This window comes from Sebastes fasciatus, chromosome 14, assembly GCF_043250625.1.
Source record: "Sebastes fasciatus isolate fSebFas1 chromosome 14, fSebFas1.pri, whole genome shotgun sequence".
In the NCBI taxonomy this organism is placed as follows: Eukaryota; Metazoa; Chordata; class Actinopteri; order Perciformes; family Sebastidae; genus Sebastes; species Sebastes fasciatus.
This window is the reverse complement of record NC_133808.1, coordinates 12452501-12473247: the sequence shown is the minus strand read 5'-3', so window position 1 is coordinate 12473247 and position 20747 is coordinate 12452501. Positions and strand designations below refer to the sequence as shown.

The following is a 20747-nucleotide window of genomic DNA, read 5'->3' as shown; positions in this document are numbered from 1 at the left end:
GTATGGAGTTCGGACAGTTTAATTTGGCGTGCACAGGCTGTTTTCAATCGACACATACCTCACTGCCCTTTGCAATTGTGAAGACGGAACAATTTACACCTTTATTATTATTCTTACTGGTACGCTGAGTTTGGTGACCACACGTAAATCCCAGTTATTCCCAGCTAACCTTAATCTGAGCGGAGCTCTAATCAACCAGAATAATTGAACACACCTAAACCAACATTAAAGGGGAACTCCCCTGATTTTACACAAGGGTTTTCCCAAGGCTTATTGAAAGAGGCTGGGACAGTCAGTCTTGAGCTATGGGGTATAACACATGCAGTGTCACTGGAGCTGCCGTCGTGCGTTGCTATTGGCTCAACTTTAGTCAAGTGCAGACCAGATTTTACTGCGCATGTTACACCCCAAAGATATAATGTGAGATGACGCGTGACATCTCTTTTCACCCCCACTTGAGTTTTCCAGGGAAGAAGGGTATAACAAAGAAAGATTGTGTTGCATTATGGGAATTGTAGGATTCAGTGTTTTCACCCATACTACCAGCTCTCTGGGCCTTTTTCAAGCCAAACCCTCCCACTCTGTGACAGAGTGAACTCTGTAGTTACACTCAGCTGAATGAAGCGCCCTTCTTTAAGGTGTAGGGTATAAATACAGCAACGAGCTTTGAGATGAACTTCCCTCTCCGATGGAAACTGTCGTAACGTTTCGTAACCATGGTTTTGTATCAAGTGAAAGGGATGTGCAAAGATTAAAATATTAAGAATAAAAACAATATACAGAGAAACTAAAAAAATAAACTTACTCCCATGCTTCTTCGGTAGCATTTCTATTTTTTTGTAAACCTCAACTCACTTTAAACTCTGATGTTTATGAGCTGCTGCGTTTTTGCAACAGTCCTTGTAAATATACATTTACAACACTTAATCAAATTAACACGTCTACCGTTTTCTAGACTAGACAAGGGCAGATTTGATCTTAGATTCAATATAACCTTAAGTTGTTAACGTCTGTACGACAATATTAAATGTCTATCTTAGTTTGAGTAGTTTACGTTTGTACGGGTAGTCACACGGAACTACATTTCTACAGAGCGTGGTCTATGACGAACACTAAACGCTGTTGCACGTGGCAAGCAAGCCGGCATCGATGCAGGCTCGCTGTTGGAGGGTTATATAACTCACTTCCACTCTCTGCTAATTGGTTTGGGATGGCATTTAATATGGCGGACCCTCCTCGCGAGGGGACTGGAAGTGGGTAGGGAGAGGGTGCAGGGGGCGGTTTGAGAAAGGCCCTCTCTCACAAGTACCTATACAAAATCACAGAATCACAAATAAATGAATAGATGCATTTTGTCAATTTTATTTATTGAGTCAAGTCAAACTCTTGCTACAAGGTAATGTCGTGTAAAAATGTATTGATGCTAAAAGATGATGGCAATCGTGCATTATGTTCTATATGTATGTATTTCTGTTCTAAAAATCAGACGGTTACAAGGACACACATGAAATAAACAGCACTGCCTAAATGAGCACACCTGTACTTCAAGACAAAGCTTCAAGGTTTTAGTCAATAAAGAGACAAACCTGCACAATCCTCTACAAGTTTCCTTGTTCTTGAAGTGCACGTGTGCCATTTTTGTTATTCAAACATAAAACATGGCAGACAATTCATTAAGTAAGGCTGAAACAAAAAATGCTTTTAGAAAACAATTTGATTTGAGATATGGTAAATTAAAATATGGAAATCTGTAGAAAATGGGTAAGTCATTGAGAGAAGGGGAGAAGAAAAATTAAAGCGGGCTGTCTGCTAAACTTTTGTTTTTGATTTTAAAGAGGTAGCCCTGAGAGAGAAAACCAGACGACTGTCGGTGCTTTTCATTCATCTCCAGAATCAGAATCTGAGTCTAAGGCTCCCCCTCGGATGGTTTTCTTCTCCACCTTTGTGAACTTTGTGCCCGACCGCTGTGTCCCTGTAGGACGGTCCATCAGGTTACCACTAAAACATGGAAAAAAATGGATGATGTTAAAATCAGGTTGCATATTGTTTTCATCAGCTCATTATTACTATTATTCTGTAGCTATGATGCCTAAAACGTGAAGGTGGGAGTCTACTGTGTGTCTCACCTGTAGTTAATAACATCTGCACAGCCGAGTCTCCATTCAAGCATCTCTGTGGTAAACTCGTCTGTGTTTCCTAGGTCAGCGAATCCCACCACATAGTCCTTTGTTTTTCCGTCTAACAGCAAAGCCAGCGTAGGAATAACCTTGATCCGCAGCCTCTCTGTCAGAAACGGGGCCTTATCCACATCCAGTTTGATGAATTTGGTCTCAACATGCTTCTTTGCCAAGATGGCCAAGTGTTTGTCGATGATCTTACATCTATATGTAGGGGACAGAGGACAGAATGACAAGTTGAGCAGCCTGATGACAATGTACTCCACTTGCTAAAATTCAAAAACAAAGAGGAGATCTAACATTAAAGATATTCTGATACCATTTTTTCCTTCCCGATACTGATTCCGATACCAAGTACCGATCCGATACCAGCATGATAAAACATACAGTATATAGTTGTTATTATTATCATCATTTAACAGCTGTTTACTACTGACCATGTATGCATGTGATTTGATTACTATGTTTGCTGTATGGCCTGGCTCAGGGTAAACCCTTTGTAAAACATGAACAAATACATACAGAGAATGAATGCAATAGAACTTTCTTTTATTATTCAGTTTGTTGTTTACAAAAAACATAAATAAATGAAGCTAGGAATAAATAAAAATTCTGTATTCTCTTAGCTGTCTCCTCAGTGGACAGCCTGTGTGCTAATTTGTCCTGCAGGGTGCATTATTCACACACCCTACTAGGGTACTGCCACCCCTTGAAATGGAAGCCTTACATACTGAACATATCGCCGTTTTACTTGCTGGATTTTCCACTGTGAAATATTTCCAAATGGCTGACATTTTCCTCACTCTGACTACCGTTACACTCTTCACTAGCACCACACTGTTTTCTATTTTCACGTGACAAACTACCTGCAATCAGTTCTTCTTCGCTGCTCTAAAACAGTAGTTGCCAGTGGCAGCCATGATACATACAGGGCGACAGCACAGTGAAGGCTACTGTTTTGGAGCGGCGAAGAAGAATTGATTTCCGATTAAACAAATATTTCTGGGTTAATAAATGATGGTATCGGATCGAACCCAATACCGAATTTGGAGCCGTATCAGACGCATTTCACATACTGGTATTGGAACAACTATCTAACATCAAAGAAAACCTGATCATGTTAACGATACTAAAGTAACACAATTAACTAAAAGCTGAGTGCTAGTAAGGTACTGCGCTGGCTACTGGAAGTGAAATGTTTACGCATTCATAAAATGTGAAGGTTGTATTCACGTGGACCCTCCGCTGTTTCCTACCTTCTCGTTTCGGCTGGCTGCGGTTTGTTTTGGTTGACGGGTACGGAACGGATATGACATCACGTTACTCAGACTACAACAATAAATGCGGTAACTTCCTTCTACCTCCGCACAGACTCAAATGAAGCAAATATATAGATTCTGGCATTAAAACAAATTGATTTCAAAATTGTGGGGGAAAAAAACGAGATACATAGGTGAATCGATTTTTTTCCCATCCCTATAGTCCAATATCACAAATCACAAATTTGCCTCAAGGAGCTTTACAATCTGTACAACATACAGCACCCTTAATTAATCGACAATTTTTTTTAACACTTGAGGAAATTTCTCAAATGTACACCTGTTGCACTGTCTCTTTATTGATCTAAATAAATACTAGCTATTGACTTACCTGAAGGTGGAATTTTTGTAGAAGTGGCAGACAACATTCTTGCTTTCTTTGACTTCACCGAAAAAGTCTTTCTCACTTGGGATTTCTTTGTACTCTCCATGGCCTTTACACAGCCACTCCTTAAAAACAGAGAACTAGCGTGAGAAGCAGTACAATGCATCTCAAAACTGGCTTTTACATTCAAGCACCATGAAAACACGCAGTCTCTTTTACTGGCTGATTTGGGATGTGTGTTAAAACCATTTTTCCCATGAAAGATTCACACTTGTACTCTTGATGTATAAGCAAACTCCAGAGCAAGACTATAAATCACCCCAGGGATCCCACCATGGTCCTTAAGTAAAATGAAATTACTTTTCCAAAACTTTCCATCACAAAACAGGTTTTCATTAAAAAAACATTTATTTGTTGTTAGTCTAATGATTTCTAAAAGAGCGCTAAAAAAATCTGATTAAAAAATATATGGCTAAAAAAACACCATCTAATAATATGGCTTCGAGAGAGATGCATACCATTTAAAAGCGACTGTTTGTAACTTCTTACACAAATAAATCATTCCAGGTCGGTGTCCCATGCGCACTCGCGTGTGGCTATGCTGTTCAGACTCAGACTCCAACACAAACTACACGGAAGCAACAAAACTGCAAAGTTATATCTAGTGAAGCCCGTCTTGCAAAACAGTGTTAACTCCGTGAGCTTTGGTCTCCAGGGCCGGAGTCTCTGCTGTACTCTGCTCCTCTGCCTGCTTGCCTTCACTCACACACCGCGCTCGTTCTCACTCGCTCTCACGTGCATGCGCGCACACTGCAGAAGAGTTAGTTTATCTCTGAGAATATCTAGTGAATGTACAGTGGACATTTGTGCAAAAAATAAATGCTGCAGCTCCTCCAGACCAACAGAGGTTTCCTGTGTCTTGTGAAGTGACGGGGCTCCGGAGCGAGTAACGTTATTGTCTCCGACCAAAACTCCAGTGTCTCTCCTGTTCCCTCTGGCTGCGGTCGGGAGGCTGAAGCACGAAAAGCCAACACTAGGATCAGCATTGATTCATGGAGAGACCTTTGTCTGGTCATCTAACATTACTGCCAAGCAGGTGAAATAGAGTGATATTGTGGTTTTAACTGACGTGTATCGCCTCACTGTTTTGACCGATGCCCATTCATGTCCATGTAGAGCGAGCACAAGCGCGAGCAACAGGACGCTGACTTTTGTTGACTTAAAGGTGTCACTGTTAACAAGCAATTTCTGATTCTTACATAGAGTCTTTTTAAACAGTGTCATGGATATGTTAAATATTTTTTTGCAGTGGTTGCTGATGTTGTGATATAAATGTTGCACTAGCTGTAACAAGTGTATTTATTACACGGCTGTGTTCAATTCTTGATTCTTGATTCTGGTCAATCACCGCGTTCTGCAGTCTAATTTCTTTATAGCAGACCGTTGCTATGTATAGCAGACCGTTGCTATGGGCGCAGTTCTGATGTCGGACTCTGGCGGACCGTTTGGTGTCAAATTATTGATTTCTTAAGTAAGTAGCTGTGTAATAAGCAGGTTAATGCTTACAGCTAGCGATGCTGCACCCCGACTCTCATCGCCCTGAAGGGGATTCTTTCACAACAATGACCGGCTCGCTGTACATTATCCCTTACTCACTAAATGGCCCAGATACTTTAATCTGCGTATAAAACAGTTAAAAGAAAACATCCCACATACCTGCTTCTGTTTCTGGGCCTTTTTAAGCGCATCTAGTCGTTTCTCCTTCAGTCTTTCCAGATCATCTTCATCCATTTCATTCAGTTTGCTCAACTGTGCATCCACCTTCTCCTCCGCCAGCATGGCTGAATACTCCAAGGCCTTTGTTATGATTTCCATTGATTGGTTAGCCATGGTTGCCTGCTCAGTGTGAAACTCTCTGAATCTGAGTGGGTAAAGAAAAACAGATAATCTGAGATGTGACACCAGATAACACAATAATTAACAATAAGACACCGGTTGAGATATTTCCTTTCTATAACTGCCTGAATATGCCACAATGATAACAATTATTGAAAAAAAGAAAAAAGAAAAATCTCAATAAAAATGCACAATTATGCAATTTAAACTGTACACTAAAGTAGTCTAATGCAACAGCCCAGCATTGAATGCTCCCTTCATGGAGGTTATAATGTTCAGCTTTGGTTGAAATTTTTAAAAGGTGATGATTTAAAATTATAGTCATTTTGGAGGCTGTAGTTTGTGATGATGTTGAATTGTATTGTGTTATACTGAGGGATGTTTCTAATATTGAGTCTACATTCGTTGATTGCAAACGGGGTTGACAAAACATAAGGCTATCATAATGACAGTACAATATGGTTAGACAGTGTAAAATGTTAAATTGGTACAGTGCAATATGTTAAATTGGAAAGTGCAATATGTTGCATCTGTGTATTATTGGGCTATTGTCTGTGCAATATGGGCTAGACGGTAGACGGTGCAGTGCACTACCTGGGTGCAATACCTGCCATGGGGTGTGTGTGATAGTATGTGCCATTATGTACGTGGACTGTGTATGTGTTGAAACATCTGTTTCTGTGGAACTGTTTCCCTGTCTTGTGTCTATTATTGTTGTTGTTTTCATTTAGTGCTTGTAACTGCAGTTGGAAGGAGTCCAGGAAAAACACCACGTGTTTGCATAACCAAGTGCGTATGTACCTTTACTGTCAAGTCATCGAGTGAAACGTTATGCTGAGAGCTGTCAGACTGAGCAGCGTTCACACAAAGCATCCAAGCCTCGGTGACAACCGGGCACACCTTCCCCACGGGGACAATAAAAGTATATCTTATCTCAAAATATTAAAAATAGTTTAAACAAACACTTAACATCAGAACCACCATGATGGTAGGATTGATTGCGTTAGAGTTAGCTAGGTGTACCTAATAAACTGGCATCTGTAACCGATGCATTGTTGGCACCTGCCCTGACATGAGCTATGCAGCAACTAACTATCAGCACCACGTGTGTGCATAATAACCAAGTGCGTATGTAACGTTACTGTCAAGTCATCGAGTGAAACGTTATGCTGAGAGCTGTCAGACTGAGCAGCGTTCACACAAAGCATCAAAGCATCGCTGACAACCGGGCACACCTTCCTTTCACCGGTTGTTAGCTGACGTTAGACTAGCTGCGTTAACCTACCTAGTTATAGTCTATCTGTTCGACGTTTCACATTTAGCTTCCTGTGCAGCTCATTACTACAATCAGCCAGTCAATAGAGAAGTGTAGTTAGGTGTTCACTTCTGCCAGTAGTCAAGGAAACATCTAGACAATACTCTGTTAGCATGCTGAGCTAACTGACGGTTGCCATGCGACGTTATTAGTGGACGTTAAACATGCATAAATACTTGACAAATGTGTGAAATGATAATAAATGTCAATGACGTGTGGTGTTAACGTGAGAATGTGTTAATTTATATGCATAATGCCGTTAAATGAAGGGTTAGTTACCTGGTGGAGCGCGACGACGACGACACTTCAGTTCGTGCGCGAAATGTAAACGGTTGTGCGGATGCAACGTCACAGCAGGCCCGTGTGACGTCGAACTTCTTTATTCTGCTTCTTCTTCTTCTTCTTTGGTGTTTATTGGTGGTTGGCAGAACATCTTAGAGCAGCATTACCGCCTCCATCTGGACTGGAGTGTGGAACAGGAGATTGGCAGGAAAATAAATAAATCAAATAAATAAATACATAATAATAATATTAAAAAAAAGAACAATTATTAACCCAATTAAATTCTCTCCATTATTCCTGTTGCCCTTAAGTAATTAATTAGAAGATTGTGTACTTTCTCAGATGTCTTATTCCCATTCTCTACTCCTGATAGCAATTCCCTTCTTTCTTTGTCACATTTGTTGCACTCTATAAGTACATGTTTGACAGTTTCCAGGTTTATTACAGTGCGTACATAGTCCAGTTGAGTGCTTGCCTATTCTCTGGAGTGTTTGGTTTAATCCTGTATGTCTTAGTGACGTCCAACTACATCCGGTCAATTCATAAAATAAAAGTATTTTTTTTCAATTTGTGATATATGTTTTAAGAAAAACTAAATTTTTTCATTTTATCTGCAAAAATCTAAATTCAAATCCAAACCATCCGTTTAACATTTACTGATTTTTTTAAATTTAGAGCTCAAATCTCAAACACAATTATGACCTATATTCATAGAAATAGAAAATATTATTATTTCTATATTTATACAGTATCGAAAACTAAAACAAATTGACGTTGATTAATTTTGTATGTAAAACCTGCATAATGATATTGATTAATATTATTGCTACATATTTGTTTGTATTTAATAATAAAATATTACAAAAAATGTCCACCATAAAAACTTGGATTACAAGAAAAATAGAACTATAACAATATAAAAAATAAAATCTTGCAAACTATGCAAAAAAATGTTGATAAGAAAATCACTGTGGCTGGGTTTACTGGAATTCTTGACTGCAAAGTGTGTTTATTGGCACAAACCTGCAAGACTTCAGCATATGTTTGCACATTAGTGGATTTCATGCCTGCAAGCAACTGCAAACTAAATAAAAATGAAAAAAAAAGTCAAATTAAGTTTGGATTATTTAAGTATTGAATACTACTCTATTCATCTGCTCCTCACTGTCAGATCAGGGACAGTGTAGATGAAGATGGACATCCTTGATCTTTCAAGACTAGACATTCGTCACCCATTTCCAGTTTGTAATACACCAGTAGAAAAAAAACATAGCCATTTTCCCCTTCAAAGATTATTTTCAGAATCAAAATGTTGGATTGGAAACCCCTCTACTAATCAGGTTGCAACTTTAAACAATGACAAAGACAAATAAATTAATACAGAGTTTACAGTTTATTACCAAGATTTAGAAAACTTACAAACAAGTTCACAGCTTCAGGTCTTCAGGCACAAGCCAGTTTAGAGAAGACAAGACTGGCCAATTTTTAACTTGTGGCCATTCCCTTCTGGAAAGATATGACAGGTGAAGAGAAGCAAACATCTTGGAAGTGAGAGGAGACTTGCACATTCTGAATTACATTCATTTCAACAAGTTGAAAAAAACGATCGATCAATTTGGTTTGCATATAGGGGGATACTGCCTTAAACAATCTTTTCAACCACACACACATAATAATGTCTTGCATGGCGAGATCACAAGCCAGCCAGCCACATCTGCTGAGTACTTCTAATCACCAATCATAAAAGTTAACTTCACAGAAACACAATGATGTAGTCACGAGCCGTACAAATGTCTCCAATGTGTCAAGTACACAAGTACATACGTTGAGTTAAAAATCAGGTTCCTCTGCAAATCCAGCATTATTTCAATATTCAGATTTGTGAAATTGGTAACTAAGCTGGAAACACTCTAGAAAAGATTTACTCCAGATACAAAGGCTGTATGAAACTTTACATTATCTTCAATGGACATCTCACTTGCTAGTGAAAAAAAAAGAACTGCATAGGCTACTTATCGATTGCCATAACCCCTGTCAACATCCTCCCAAGTCAGAGTGCTACTGAGAATCAACAGTTAACCTCACATGAAGTGCTTTGGCCGGCTTCAGATTTCCGTGTTGAAACACTTACAAACAATTTAAGAGCGAGAAAGATTTTACAATTTAAAGACAGTTACTAAGAATTCACTACATGTAAACAATACAAGAGGTAAATCCTCCACATACATCTTTTCTTTTAAAACTTTTAACAAGTGTCTTTAAAAACATTATTTACACACTATAATAACAAGGTTTGGCACTTTTTTTGCGAGACAAGAAAAAAAAGATACCACTGTATGCAGCAAACTATATTTTGTTTGCTTATTTTTTGCAACACAGCAGTAGTAGAGATAGTTCACAGGTCAGTACAAGTGGCATGGAGCACCAAAGAAACAATGATGAAAAATAAGAGCTTATATTCTATTGAGTGTGATGTCTGAGGAGTGCTACGAGTCTAACTGATTCTAAAATGTATAAAAAGGTGCTTTGTGTTTAAACATGATAATTGTGTTTACCACAGTCATTATTTTAAACCTAGACTGATTTAACTACATAAATGGAATCCTACGGGTGCTTTCACATTAGGGACCTCGGCCCGGATCCGAGTACACTTGACCCCAAAGTCCAGTTTGCTTGATTAGTGTCAACGCTCTGTACCGTTCTCGGGCACGGTTTGTCGATCCATACTCGAGTCCACTAGAAAATGTGGTCTGGAGTACGATTCATGTGTACTCGGGTACGGTTCGCATCAGGTGTGAAAGCCAACTGGTAGAGCCGGCATATTTTCACATCTAACTCGGTGAAATAAGGGTTTATGTCAACCAAACCAGAGTTGGTGATTGTTGTAAAGACTAACGACGGCGGTTTTTTTTAGTTTTATTTTGTTTCTGTCAAGTTTGAATGAAGTGTTTTTACGATGCTCCGCCGCTAGAACAGCTGATCTCAACATAAACAAATACACGTGGATGGTGATGCAAGTGTACTCGGGTACGGAACAACTTTACTAATGTGAAAGCTGAGCGGCGGGGGACTGGGGAGGAGGGTGGGGGGGGGGTAATCGTACTTGGGCACGGTACGAATCAATCGTAACCAATATGAAAATGCCCCAAATGTGCCTGTGTGACATTATTTAAACCTTAGGAACACATAGTAGAAGTCAATTGCTATTTCAGATGGAAAACGCTCATCAGGAAGGAGATTTAAATAAGGACTGGCTTGTATAACAAATAGTTAAGCACTGCCTGTAAAAAATCCTTTTATAAAATTTCACATACATTTATTTAGAAAAGAACTCCATATGAAAAATTATGAATTTGCAAAAAGCTGCTACGAATATCACGGTTCTGAGTTTTGGTGAGTAGATTCTAAGTACATTTCCTGCCTTTCAGTTTGTGTCACTTGTCCCTTAAAAAAAAACAAGTACAGAAAATAATGGACTGTACACACATCAAATACTGTCATGGCTCTTGTAAAACGTTCTCATAGTGTGTGTGTGTGTGTGTGTGTGTGTGCGCGTGTGTGTTTGAAGTCATTACTTTGTGTCTCACTTTCAGGAGGCCACTGAGAACATAAAGTTGAGAAGGAGGTACATCATCATTTTAGACGTCATAATTTGTATTGCAGATTGTGAAAGTAGCAAAAACAAAAGAGTGGTGGTGTAATGGTAACACACGGTGAAAACAGCATCACCTCCTTCTTCATGCTACCTTCAGGGTGCTACCATAAGCCTGCTGCACAACCACCTGCACGTTGTCTACGATAAAGTCGAACGCCATGCTCCAAACGGACTCCAATGACTGCTGCATGAGCCTGCGGAGAGGAGATCAACATGAGGAATTGATGAAAACAAAAAAAGAAAGAGGATGAGGTAGAGGAAGGGAGGGAGGTTAACTGTACAGTACTTACCTTTTCATATATTTTATGATCAAATCCAACTTCTCCAGATCTTTATCCTCAATCAGATCAGTGCAGTATTTCACCACCTGCAGGATGTCCTCCTCCATGGGTTCTAACAAAAAGTAAGGAGTGGTTAAAAATGCATGACAGCATAGGTTACTGCACTCTTACAGCTGCTCTTCTCTGCATACCTGTTATGGTGGTGACCCATTCCCGTAGGAGCGTTTTAATGTCCGTCAGGTCGTAAGCTCCGGCCAACACTGGAGCAGGGCGAGGAATGAATTTGGACAGAGACTCTTGGATGTCTGGTTTTGAGGTGGATGTGGAGGGACCGTTTTCAGTCTGAGAAGGGAAAACAGGTGTGAGCTGGAAAGATTACAAACTGCCATAAATTGTCTCTATCTTCATGTATGAATCTGTTCATTGGCTCACCTTTAATATGTTCACTGGTTCCCGTGATTTTACAGGAGGCGGTAGCGTTTTGGATGGGCTGTTCGTCGTGTGATTCCTCTTCACAGGGGAGGGACCTTTTTTAACAGGGCTCACTGCATTTTTTCTCTTGTAGCGCCGCTTCACCCGACCAATGCCGACTCCGAGTCCTGACTGTTTCAGCTGCAACAGTGGATTCTTCTGCTCTGCTGCTTAGAAACCAAGAGGAAAAAAACACGAGATGAAGAGAATATGCATGCTGATAATAGTAGGGGGGAAAAAAAAGCAAGACTCATTCCTAACGAATTCACCTGGGGACTTACATATTTTTGCTTGCTGCTGGGCATTTGTCACACGGTTGTAGGCAGACTTCAGCTCGTCCTGGAGCTCTTTGGGAAGGGCGGCAAATACATCCGGATCAACCTGCAGTCAGAAAGTTTAGACACTAAAGGAAACTGAACGTCTAGTCACAAGCAATGAAGTCAGCGTTGCATAATTAGAGACTGATAGACACATTCTTCTGTGACAGCTTGGGCTTCTGATTTATGGATTATTTACATTAAACATTTACATTGCATTTCAAACGTTTGCATCCTACCTGTGAAAAGTTTGGTAGTTCCAGTACAATTCCCGGACTGTCTGGCTGGTTTGGAATCTGCAGAAGCAACGTGCCAACAGGTGGAGTATAGAGTGCAGGACCAGGAGCAGGAGCAGGAGGACGAGGAGGGGAGGTAGGACGAGACCTCAGAGACTGAGGCTGTGGCAGAGGATCAGAGGGCTGCGGACTGGGTGATCGACGGTTACTTGGTCTTCCATCCCGATTAGTCCACGACTGCTCCACTTGTTCCCTCAGCTCTGCAGGCAACGCCTCCAACACGGACCGATCCACCTTGGATACCATAAAGAAACACAAGTTGTTGAAAACATTTAGCCGTTCAGCTGTTGTTCAACCAATCAGACGTCTCCTTTAAGTCTATACCTGTGACGGGGAGGGGATCTCGATGCTGAAGTTGAGACGTGCTCGAGAGTGTTTTGGAGTTCGTCTGCATGCCTGCTGGTCTCTGCTTGTCCCTGGGACCGGCTCGGGAGAGGACAGAGGATGTGGAGAGGAGCCAGATGATGGCCCTGTGGTCGAGGAGGCATTTCCCTGATGTGTGTTGTCAGCAGCATCTGTAACATTGATCTTGAACTCAATTGATTTCACAGACGACAACGAAAGATATAAACTGAAACACTAAGACTTTACACAAACCTCTGTTGCTGGATTTCGCACTTGGTCCTTTGCCTAGCAACATCTCTTTGATGGAGCGTGTCCCGGGGCCCGCGGAGTCCCGGGGAACAGAGTGATGTCCGTCAAGAAGCTGAACCTGGATGCCGATCCCTCTCATGTCGTGAACCTGCAACTTCATGGCGTAGAACAGCTTGATGACTGCAGCGGCGATCAGCTGACCGCTGTCAGTTGACTGAGCGAGCATCACAGTCCTGACAGAAGAGGAGACAGATAAAAATGAGTCTACAGAGAGACAATGACACGGATATGCAGTGGAAAGAGGACATTATTGGTAACGTACACAGATGACGGCCTCTTTCTCACCTGGCTAGGTTATCACATATGCCATGACCACCGTATTTAGCCGGTTCCAGCGGCGCTCCAACCTTGCGAACCATGACCTTGAGGGTAACTCTCCGACCCCGCAGTCCTGCTTCTTGTAAACGTTTTTGCACCTCCATGGACAAGTTAGTCAGGAAAGACTCTGCCTCATCAACCTGGTCACAGATGTAGGAGGGACAAGAGGGTTAAGGAGAGAGACAGGTGGGAAGATAAGAAAGAAGGGATGGAACAGGAGAAAGAAAGTAGTTCTAACCCTAGTAAAACGGATGTTGTAGTTCATCTCAGCTGAGACGGACTTCCTCTCCTTCTCGTAGCGGACAGGCCGGTCATCCAGCCCCCTGCAGAAGCGGAACAGGGTTTGTCCAGTCCGAGGTCCAAACTTCTTTTGCAGCTGAGACAGAGACACCTGTTGGAGGTCCCCGCATGACCTCACACCCATAGCACCCAGTTTTCTGCCCATAACAGGCCCAACGCCTAGAACAAAGGAAATGACAATTAATCACCACAAGAAAGCTGAAAGACTGTAGACTGAAGGACCAGCAGGTGGTGCTGTATCTACCTGGTAAGCTGGTCACTGGCAGCTCCCTGATAAAATCATCCACTTCTTCAGACTTCAAGAGGTGCTGCCCGTCTGGCTTGGCCTTGCGGGTCGCCAGCCGAGCCAACAGGATGTTGGACCCTGAACAGATGAGCGGTCAGACTGAGTTTGTTAAACAGGAACGCTGTCTTGATGTATTTTACAGTACAAGACAAACATGAACTCACCCATGCCCACTGAAGCACAGCATCCCGTCTTCTCCTTGATGTCTGCTCTGATCGCACCGGCGAGATCTTCTGGGTTGATGCCCAACTCAGCTAGCAGGGCCGAACCGTCTATCAACACTTCATCGCAGCTCAGAGCCTCGATGTCGTGGGTGTAACTGCAAAGAATAGGTAAATGAGAAGGTGTGCTTTAGGTCATTTTGCATGTAAACGACAGGGAAGCGAGTGAAAAATTGACCAGGAGGTTCTTCTTCTTCTTACCCTGCCAGAGTCTCGTACATGGTGAGAGCCACCTCTTTATATGCCTCAAAATCATATTGGACGGACTGCAGCGAGGGACACAGCTGTTTTGCTTTGCCAAAAAACATCCCGTTCCTCACGCCCGCCTGCCTGCGAGAGACAACCGATTCCGGTTAGTACAAAATACTGATTATTTATGATCTTTAATATAAATTAAATGCCCACGAGTGTGTGTGTGTGTGTTTATATCTTACCTCGCCTCATAACTGCAAGATGCAATCTCTGCCATTGAGAGAGTAGCAGCATCCTGGTCCACTCCGTTAGCGTGGGAGTCAGGAGGACTCTCTTGTGAAGGAGTTCTGTGTAGATCCTCATCTGAGAGGCAGAACGAGGGTACACTTAGTCATGCATGTTACAATAAAGTAATACACGAACAGGAAAATAGAGGAAACGGCACGCTCCATGACAAACAGGTTGGGTGTGATGATCTCACCAGGCTGAGGATGGGTATGTTTCCTCTGGTAGTACTGCTGCTCCAGCTGAGGTTGGGCGCCAGGCCTCAGGGGCACTCTCCCCTGACCGCGGTTACTGGTCACAGCTATAGGCTTCCCTGCAACACGACCACGAACTCAACCGGGAGCACTGACTGGATGTATGGAGACTATTCTATGTAGCAGGTGCCTGTGTTGCATATGAACACGTTTCAATGGCAGCAAACAACTTTGAACAGACAAAAGGCGCCTTACCTTTGAGCTCTGGTCGATGTCGAATCCCCACGGACACAAAGAAGCAGTCCATGTCCACATGAAAGATACAAGACTTGACACTTGCGGGTGCTGACGTACCTGACCACACAGATAAACACATAGCAGATCATCAGAGCAGAAAAAGTTTTCCAAAGCACAAAAGACATGAACACAGCATCTCATGATCCAGGATTCCAGTTTAACTGGAAGGGCCTAGAGAGCAGGGACACAGATACTGGAAATATTTGAGATCACAGAGAGAGAGCGTTTTGTTCATCTTTTAGAACAAGAAAACATCCAAAATACACATTTAAGTGTTTATTTTACTACGTGTATTTGCGTCTGTAGATTTCTCATAAATTCACTAAAAGTTAGCATTAGATAATCATTTACATATATAAACATAACATTTCAGAAAACCTGTAATACAAACAGAATTGTCTTAATGTAAGTAATCGACTGGGGAAGTTTCAAGGTGATATTTATTAGTTAATTTATTTTACCCTCAAAAAGTATAGAATTTTACAATATCAATATATATATATATATATATATATCTTTAAAGGTCGTTTTCTCAAAATGTGTTTTTTCTCAGACTCTGAGCCAGATATCTCCACATCAGCAGCACTTACATACAACAAACTTTCCAGCTTCATTCCTATCTATATTCTGAAGGTTTTTACAGAGGAGTTCATGCATATATCATTCATAGTCTGATTTATATCACATTTTATTCATAAAAACATGGCGACATTTTTTTTTTATGGCTGTTGACAGTATTTTGTAATTTATGGAGTGATTAAAAGAGACATCCAAAAAAAACAGTAAAAACCTTTGACTCTAATATGTCAACAAAATGAAACAAGAATTTTGAACCTGGCTTTATCCAATGTTCAGATTTCTGTTCTGGAAAAGTATGCAAACATTTGATAAGATAAGGCATCATTTGCATATCTAAACATACATTTTCATAAAACTTGTAATACAAAAAACAATTTTGTTAAAGTAAGTTATCAACTGCGGACATTTCATAGTGATATCTTTTGGTTACATTTTTTACCCTATTCACCTGGGGTGTCCCCCCTTAAAAGATGTTTTTGGTATTTTGCATTAATTGGCAGTTTACAATCGAGAGCAAGAGGACCCATCAGGAGAATGAGAGAGGGGAATGACATGCAACTACTGTGTCTGTCTGGATTTGAACAGGAGAAGTAGCAGTTACATGGTATGCTTATTGGAGCCACCATCACACCCAAATACAAAAAAACAGCCTGGATTTAACAGGGATAAGCAACAAAGTGACCCTTCCTTTCCTACCTCGACTGTTTGTAGAGCGCTGGGCCACAGATTTCCTCAGTCGGTCTTTCCCAGGAAAGGAGGCGCTCCCCGCTGCTTTTCGCTTGCCGTGCAGTTCATTGACATACTCAGAAAAGCTAGACCTCCACGTGGAGATCTGGTGTAAACGTGAGTGAGAGTAGTACTCAGAGATCAAACCGCCCGTCTGTGCCAGCAGCTGCACTGAAGCCTTAGATGGCGATGAAGACTTCTGAGTGGGAGTATCAGGTTTGGCCGTTACGTTGGTTGTGTTTAGTGACGCGGGGTCAGATGAAAAGGCATTGTGGTGACTTCCGTTCAGTCGAATTGGAGTATGTAAAAGAGAGCTAGACGCAGGTGAAAGAGGAGTCTTTTCGGGATTTGAATCAACTTGACGGGACGGTTGAAGCTGTTTTGGGATTAGGTGGCATTCTGTGGCTTTTATAGCCTCCTGGTAGGTGGGCGGTGGAGGTTTGGGTCTCTGCTCATTGGCTGCGTGTGAATTGGATTGCTTCAGAAAGACAGGAGGCTGCTCGGATTGCTTTGGAGGACTGTGGGGGAACTCATAGGGGTCCGGTTTGGTGTGAAACTGTACAGGAGGACTCTGAGGTTTATCATCTGAGCTCGTGACTCTGCATTGAGGCAGTTCCTTGTCAACAGAGGGTTCGTTTGTAACAGGGGACAGGTCCTCTGGCTTTAAGGCACCATTAACAAGGTGAGTGTGTCCATTTGTCAGATGTGCTTCCTTCACCACCAGCGGGAGAGGATCTCCTCTGCCACACTCTTGCATGTCATTCCTTTTTGAATGGCTCATTTCGTCCAATGAGGTCTGCAATAATCCGTTTCTGTGAGATAAAAAGATGAAGAAGAGATGTTTTATTTAATACGATTTTTTTTTGTAATTATTATTTTATTGATTTTTTTTACATGAACATTGTCACATTTTGGTCAACAAATCAAATAACTCCTATATGCACATATGCCACATATTTCTCAGTCCTGTCCTTCCAGCTGAAAGAAATGTATTCGTCTGATGCCACTTTTGCCAACACTGTGAACCACTCCTGAAAAGAGGGCTTGCCTGGATTCCTCCAGTTTCTCATAATAATTCCTTTCCCACTATTATACTGGTCTGAATAAAGTCTGAGGCTTCACAGTGAGAACTCATTTGTGGATCACTGAGAACATATAGCCTCGGGCAGAACTCAAAGTTAAGTTGGTCCGGGTAATGTTTTTTATACGTTCGTGCACTTTTAACCAGTAGTTCTGAATTATTTAAAATGAATTTATGTAACAAGATATAATGTATAAAAAGTTTGCATACTCACATTTTTAATTCCACTTCCTTGCAGCCGGAAGTGTTGTTCTGAGGTTGTGGTTGGCTAGCTCTGTGGTGCTGGAGATTAGTGTGAGGTGTTTGAAGAGTAGACTGTAGGGGCTTGGTGGGGCTTGGGTTAGACAGCAGGTGGGTGTGTAAAGGGTTTCTGTGTCGGGGATCTGTACTGAGGTGATTGGATGCTAAGTGACTTGGTTGGGGGTTAATGAAGCGAACTGCAGAGCTTTGCTGGATGGACTGAGGTTGGATGTTGCCTTGGTGAAGTCGACTGGGGTTAGGGATGGAGTTACTCTGGCAGCTGGATGAGGACTGCTCATGGTTGAGTACAGAGTGCTGAATGCTACGCTGTGGCAGATGAAGCTTTTGATGGCTGGGCCCGGCGATCTCTGACGTCTGGCGCAGAGTCGCGCCAGGGAAGAGCGGGCCTTTCTGTTTAGAGTACAGCTGGTACTGTAGGTAAGGCAGGAGACGCCCAGCCTTGATACTGTTTTAAACGACAAAGTACAACATTTACAGCTAATATTTTAAATATGATATTAAATGAGCAAAACATGCTCGACTCCCACTGAACACACCTGTCAGTGATCCAATCTGGCCTGATGATCTTTTCCCCTTTGAGCTCCTGGATTTTGTTGTTGGGCAAGTTATTGGTGATGATGTGGGTGGTCTTGGAGCGAGAGTAGTACATGTGGAACTGGCCACCGTGCAGCATCATCAGTCTGCGGAGCTCATCTGCACTTGGCTCTGCTCACAAACAATAAAAAGACACAAAAAACATAATGTCAGTTTACTGGAATCTACACAAGACAAAAGTCCTACTTATAGCTCTGCACAAAACGTCACAACCACGGGAAACATATACATTAGTAGAAAGTAGAGCCAGTAATCTCATGAACCACAACCTGAAAGGAAGTGAAAGAAAAACTTTTGCATTTTTTTTTACATTTGCATTGGACTCTTTAGACCATCTGGACTTTGTTTTTTTCTGGTAATACCCAAATATGAAGTGATCTATATGACCATGAACATTAGCATATTCTTAAAAGCATTACAAACTCAGTAGAGCATTATGATAGGTTTCTGTGAGGGGAAAGAAACACAGGTCAAATCACAAAGACTTTTTTTTCTTTGGAGAACATTTACATTTCCTTTCTGTTCTTCAAACTGTTGAGGACAAATGATGAAATTGCAAAGAAGGAAAAGAGAGTCAAACTAGTGATGTGTAAAAATAAGGAGGTACTGCAGCGTAGAGGGTTACCTGTATATCCATTGACATAGATGGACACTCCACTAAAAATGCTGGAGTATGTCCCTTCCTTCTGTTTCTCTCTGGGGGCATCGAGTTTAAACTGCTCGTCCAGCTTTGACATTTTGGCAGCCATGTAACCGCCCTGCAAACAAGGAGGAGATCAGGGACAGAAAAAAGTTAGAAAGTCCTTCGCAACAACTGTGCCTGCAGAATCCCAGAGCTGAAATAGTCACCTAGGATACTGGTACATACCAAATCATATTTCTGACACATATGCATGTTATGTAAGTTTTACTGTGGTTTTAAATAACGGACAAAAATGTATGATTGGCCACTATACATCTATTTAAGAGACATAATCTACAGTCTTGATATGTTTTTGGGCTATATGCAGCTCTCACTGTTGTGTTAATGGACCAGTGTGTAGGATTTGGCGGCATCTAGTGGTGTGGTTGCAGATTGCAACCAACTGAGCACCCCTCCATTCACTCCTCCCTTTCCAAGACTGGGGTAACGTGAGCCGCTGAGTACAAACCGTGGTGTCGCTGTTCGCATCTCTCAGAGGCCATCCTTACTATAATAACACTACTTTAGGAGCACCGGAAGTCAGACGGCGGCTGGCGATACCAAGGTTTTGCACTCTGCAGCTCATGTTACCGCAATTTCACAAGCATGTCGGAGAACTACCGTGACCTTCAGGTAACGTAAAAACGTGAAAGGCTTTCCCTAGAGTCAGTATTTGGTTTGTCTGTTCTGGGCTACTGTAGAAACATGGCGGAGCAACATGGCGGACTCCGTGCAGAGGACCCGCTCCCTATGTAGGCCGTGCAGCCCCCATTAAAAATTGAGAATCTATACAGTATCACGATATTCGATATTTTCTCGATATTTTCTTACACCCCTACAGTATGAGGACATGCCCAGTCTAAAAAGGCAAACAGAAGGCTATATGACTGTAGGAGAAGTGGAACCTGAAGGTAGGTAGATAGGCAGCTAAATGTGCAGTTGTAAATGCTGCGATAAGGGTAAAAACATGCAGTGGGATAAAAGGTATTACATGGTTAATGCATAGAGAGCTTCGCAATATTACTGGGAAACTGGAAGTGAAGAACCCTGTTCTTCTTCACTCCCTGCAGTTTCATTATAACAGCTAAGAGCCTGCAGCGATTAGTAGTCACTGTCTAATTAGGTAAAGGCTAGACTGCCAGGCAAACCAGTGTGGGTAACATTTTGGGGGATCTATCAGCAGAAATTGAATATAATATTCATAACTATGTTTTCTATGGCTGTCCCGAATGTCATTTTTTGTGCTCCGAAGCTTCGGTGAGAAATATTTGAAGCTTCGCGAAGCAGGGCGGCTCAGCACGCTGACATGTCCTTCTGTCTGTCTGTCTCCATCTCCCCCGTTTCAGTGCCCGGGACAGTGTCGCTGCTGCACTACTGGACACGCACGCACCTCTGCACAACAAACAGCGATATTTGTCTGAGAATAACTAATAATAATAATGTTGTATATGAATAATGTTGTGGGATTATTCCTTATTTTATGAGGTATTTTGGGAATTATACATTATTATTACATACTTATATATAAAAAATGAAACAAAATTTGAAAAAGCGAACCATTCAAATAGTGATTTGGAGGTCGAATACCATGGCAACGGTTGAAGCTTTGAAGCATTCGGGTCAGCTCTAATGTTTTCATTTATGTATAATTACCTGAAACTAAGAATCGTATCGCCAAATTCTTTGCCACACAGCCGTATCATACTGAGGTTATTTCTGCCTTACATTGTTGATTATGATGGC

General features: G+C 41.7%; 2 protein-coding genes across 3 annotated transcripts in view; both read right to left on the bottom strand.

Annotated features, from left to right (window-relative positions):
- Positions 1-1346: 1346 nt before the first annotated feature.
- On the bottom strand, positions 1347-7478 carry txndc9 (thioredoxin domain containing 9). Its single transcript, XM_074658876.1, has 5 exons — positions 7312-7478; positions 5538-5742; positions 3828-3946; positions 2127-2381; positions 1347-1998 (listed from the first exon to the last, which is right to left on the bottom strand). Exons 2-5 carry the CDS (start codon positions 5709-5711, stop codon positions 1878-1880), a joined length of 669 nt encoding a protein of 222 aa, XP_074514977.1. The 5' UTR covers positions 5712-5742; positions 7312-7478; the 3' UTR covers positions 1347-1877.
- A 1210-nt stretch (positions 7479-8688) lies between these two features.
- The window catches only part of rev1 (REV1 DNA directed polymerase), a 15220-nt gene continuing 3161 nt past the window's right edge, over positions 8689-20747 (bottom strand). Inside the window, exons 3-22 of one of the 2 annotated variants that reach the window (XM_074658872.1) lie at positions 18948-19080; positions 18265-18433; positions 17682-18173; positions 16357-17198; positions 15040-15138; positions 14787-14903; positions 14548-14668; positions 14315-14443; positions 14057-14211; positions 13851-13970; positions 13545-13765; positions 13274-13446; positions 12932-13161; positions 12659-12849; positions 12278-12568; positions 12003-12102; positions 11683-11888; positions 11442-11592; positions 11260-11362; positions 8689-11163 (exon numbers count right to left, since the gene is read on the bottom strand). In XM_074658872.1, the coding sequence (XP_074514973.1) occupies positions 11052-11163; positions 11260-11362; positions 11442-11592; positions 11683-11888; positions 12003-12102; positions 12278-12568; positions 12659-12849; positions 12932-13161; positions 13274-13446; positions 13545-13765; positions 13851-13970; positions 14057-14211; positions 14315-14443; positions 14548-14668; positions 14787-14903; positions 15040-15138; positions 16357-17198; positions 17682-18173; positions 18265-18433; positions 18948-19080 (4155 nt within the window). In that variant the 3' untranslated portion in view covers positions 8689-11051. Of the gene's footprint in view, positions 11164-11259; positions 11363-11441; positions 11593-11682; positions 11892-12002; positions 12103-12277; positions 12569-12658; positions 12850-12931; positions 13162-13273; positions 13447-13544; positions 13766-13850; positions 13971-14056; positions 14212-14314; positions 14444-14547; positions 14669-14786; positions 14904-15039; positions 15139-16356; positions 17199-17681; positions 18174-18264; positions 18434-18947; positions 19081-20747 lie in introns of both variants that reach the window. The other variant, XM_074658871.1, reaches the window with a different exon arrangement.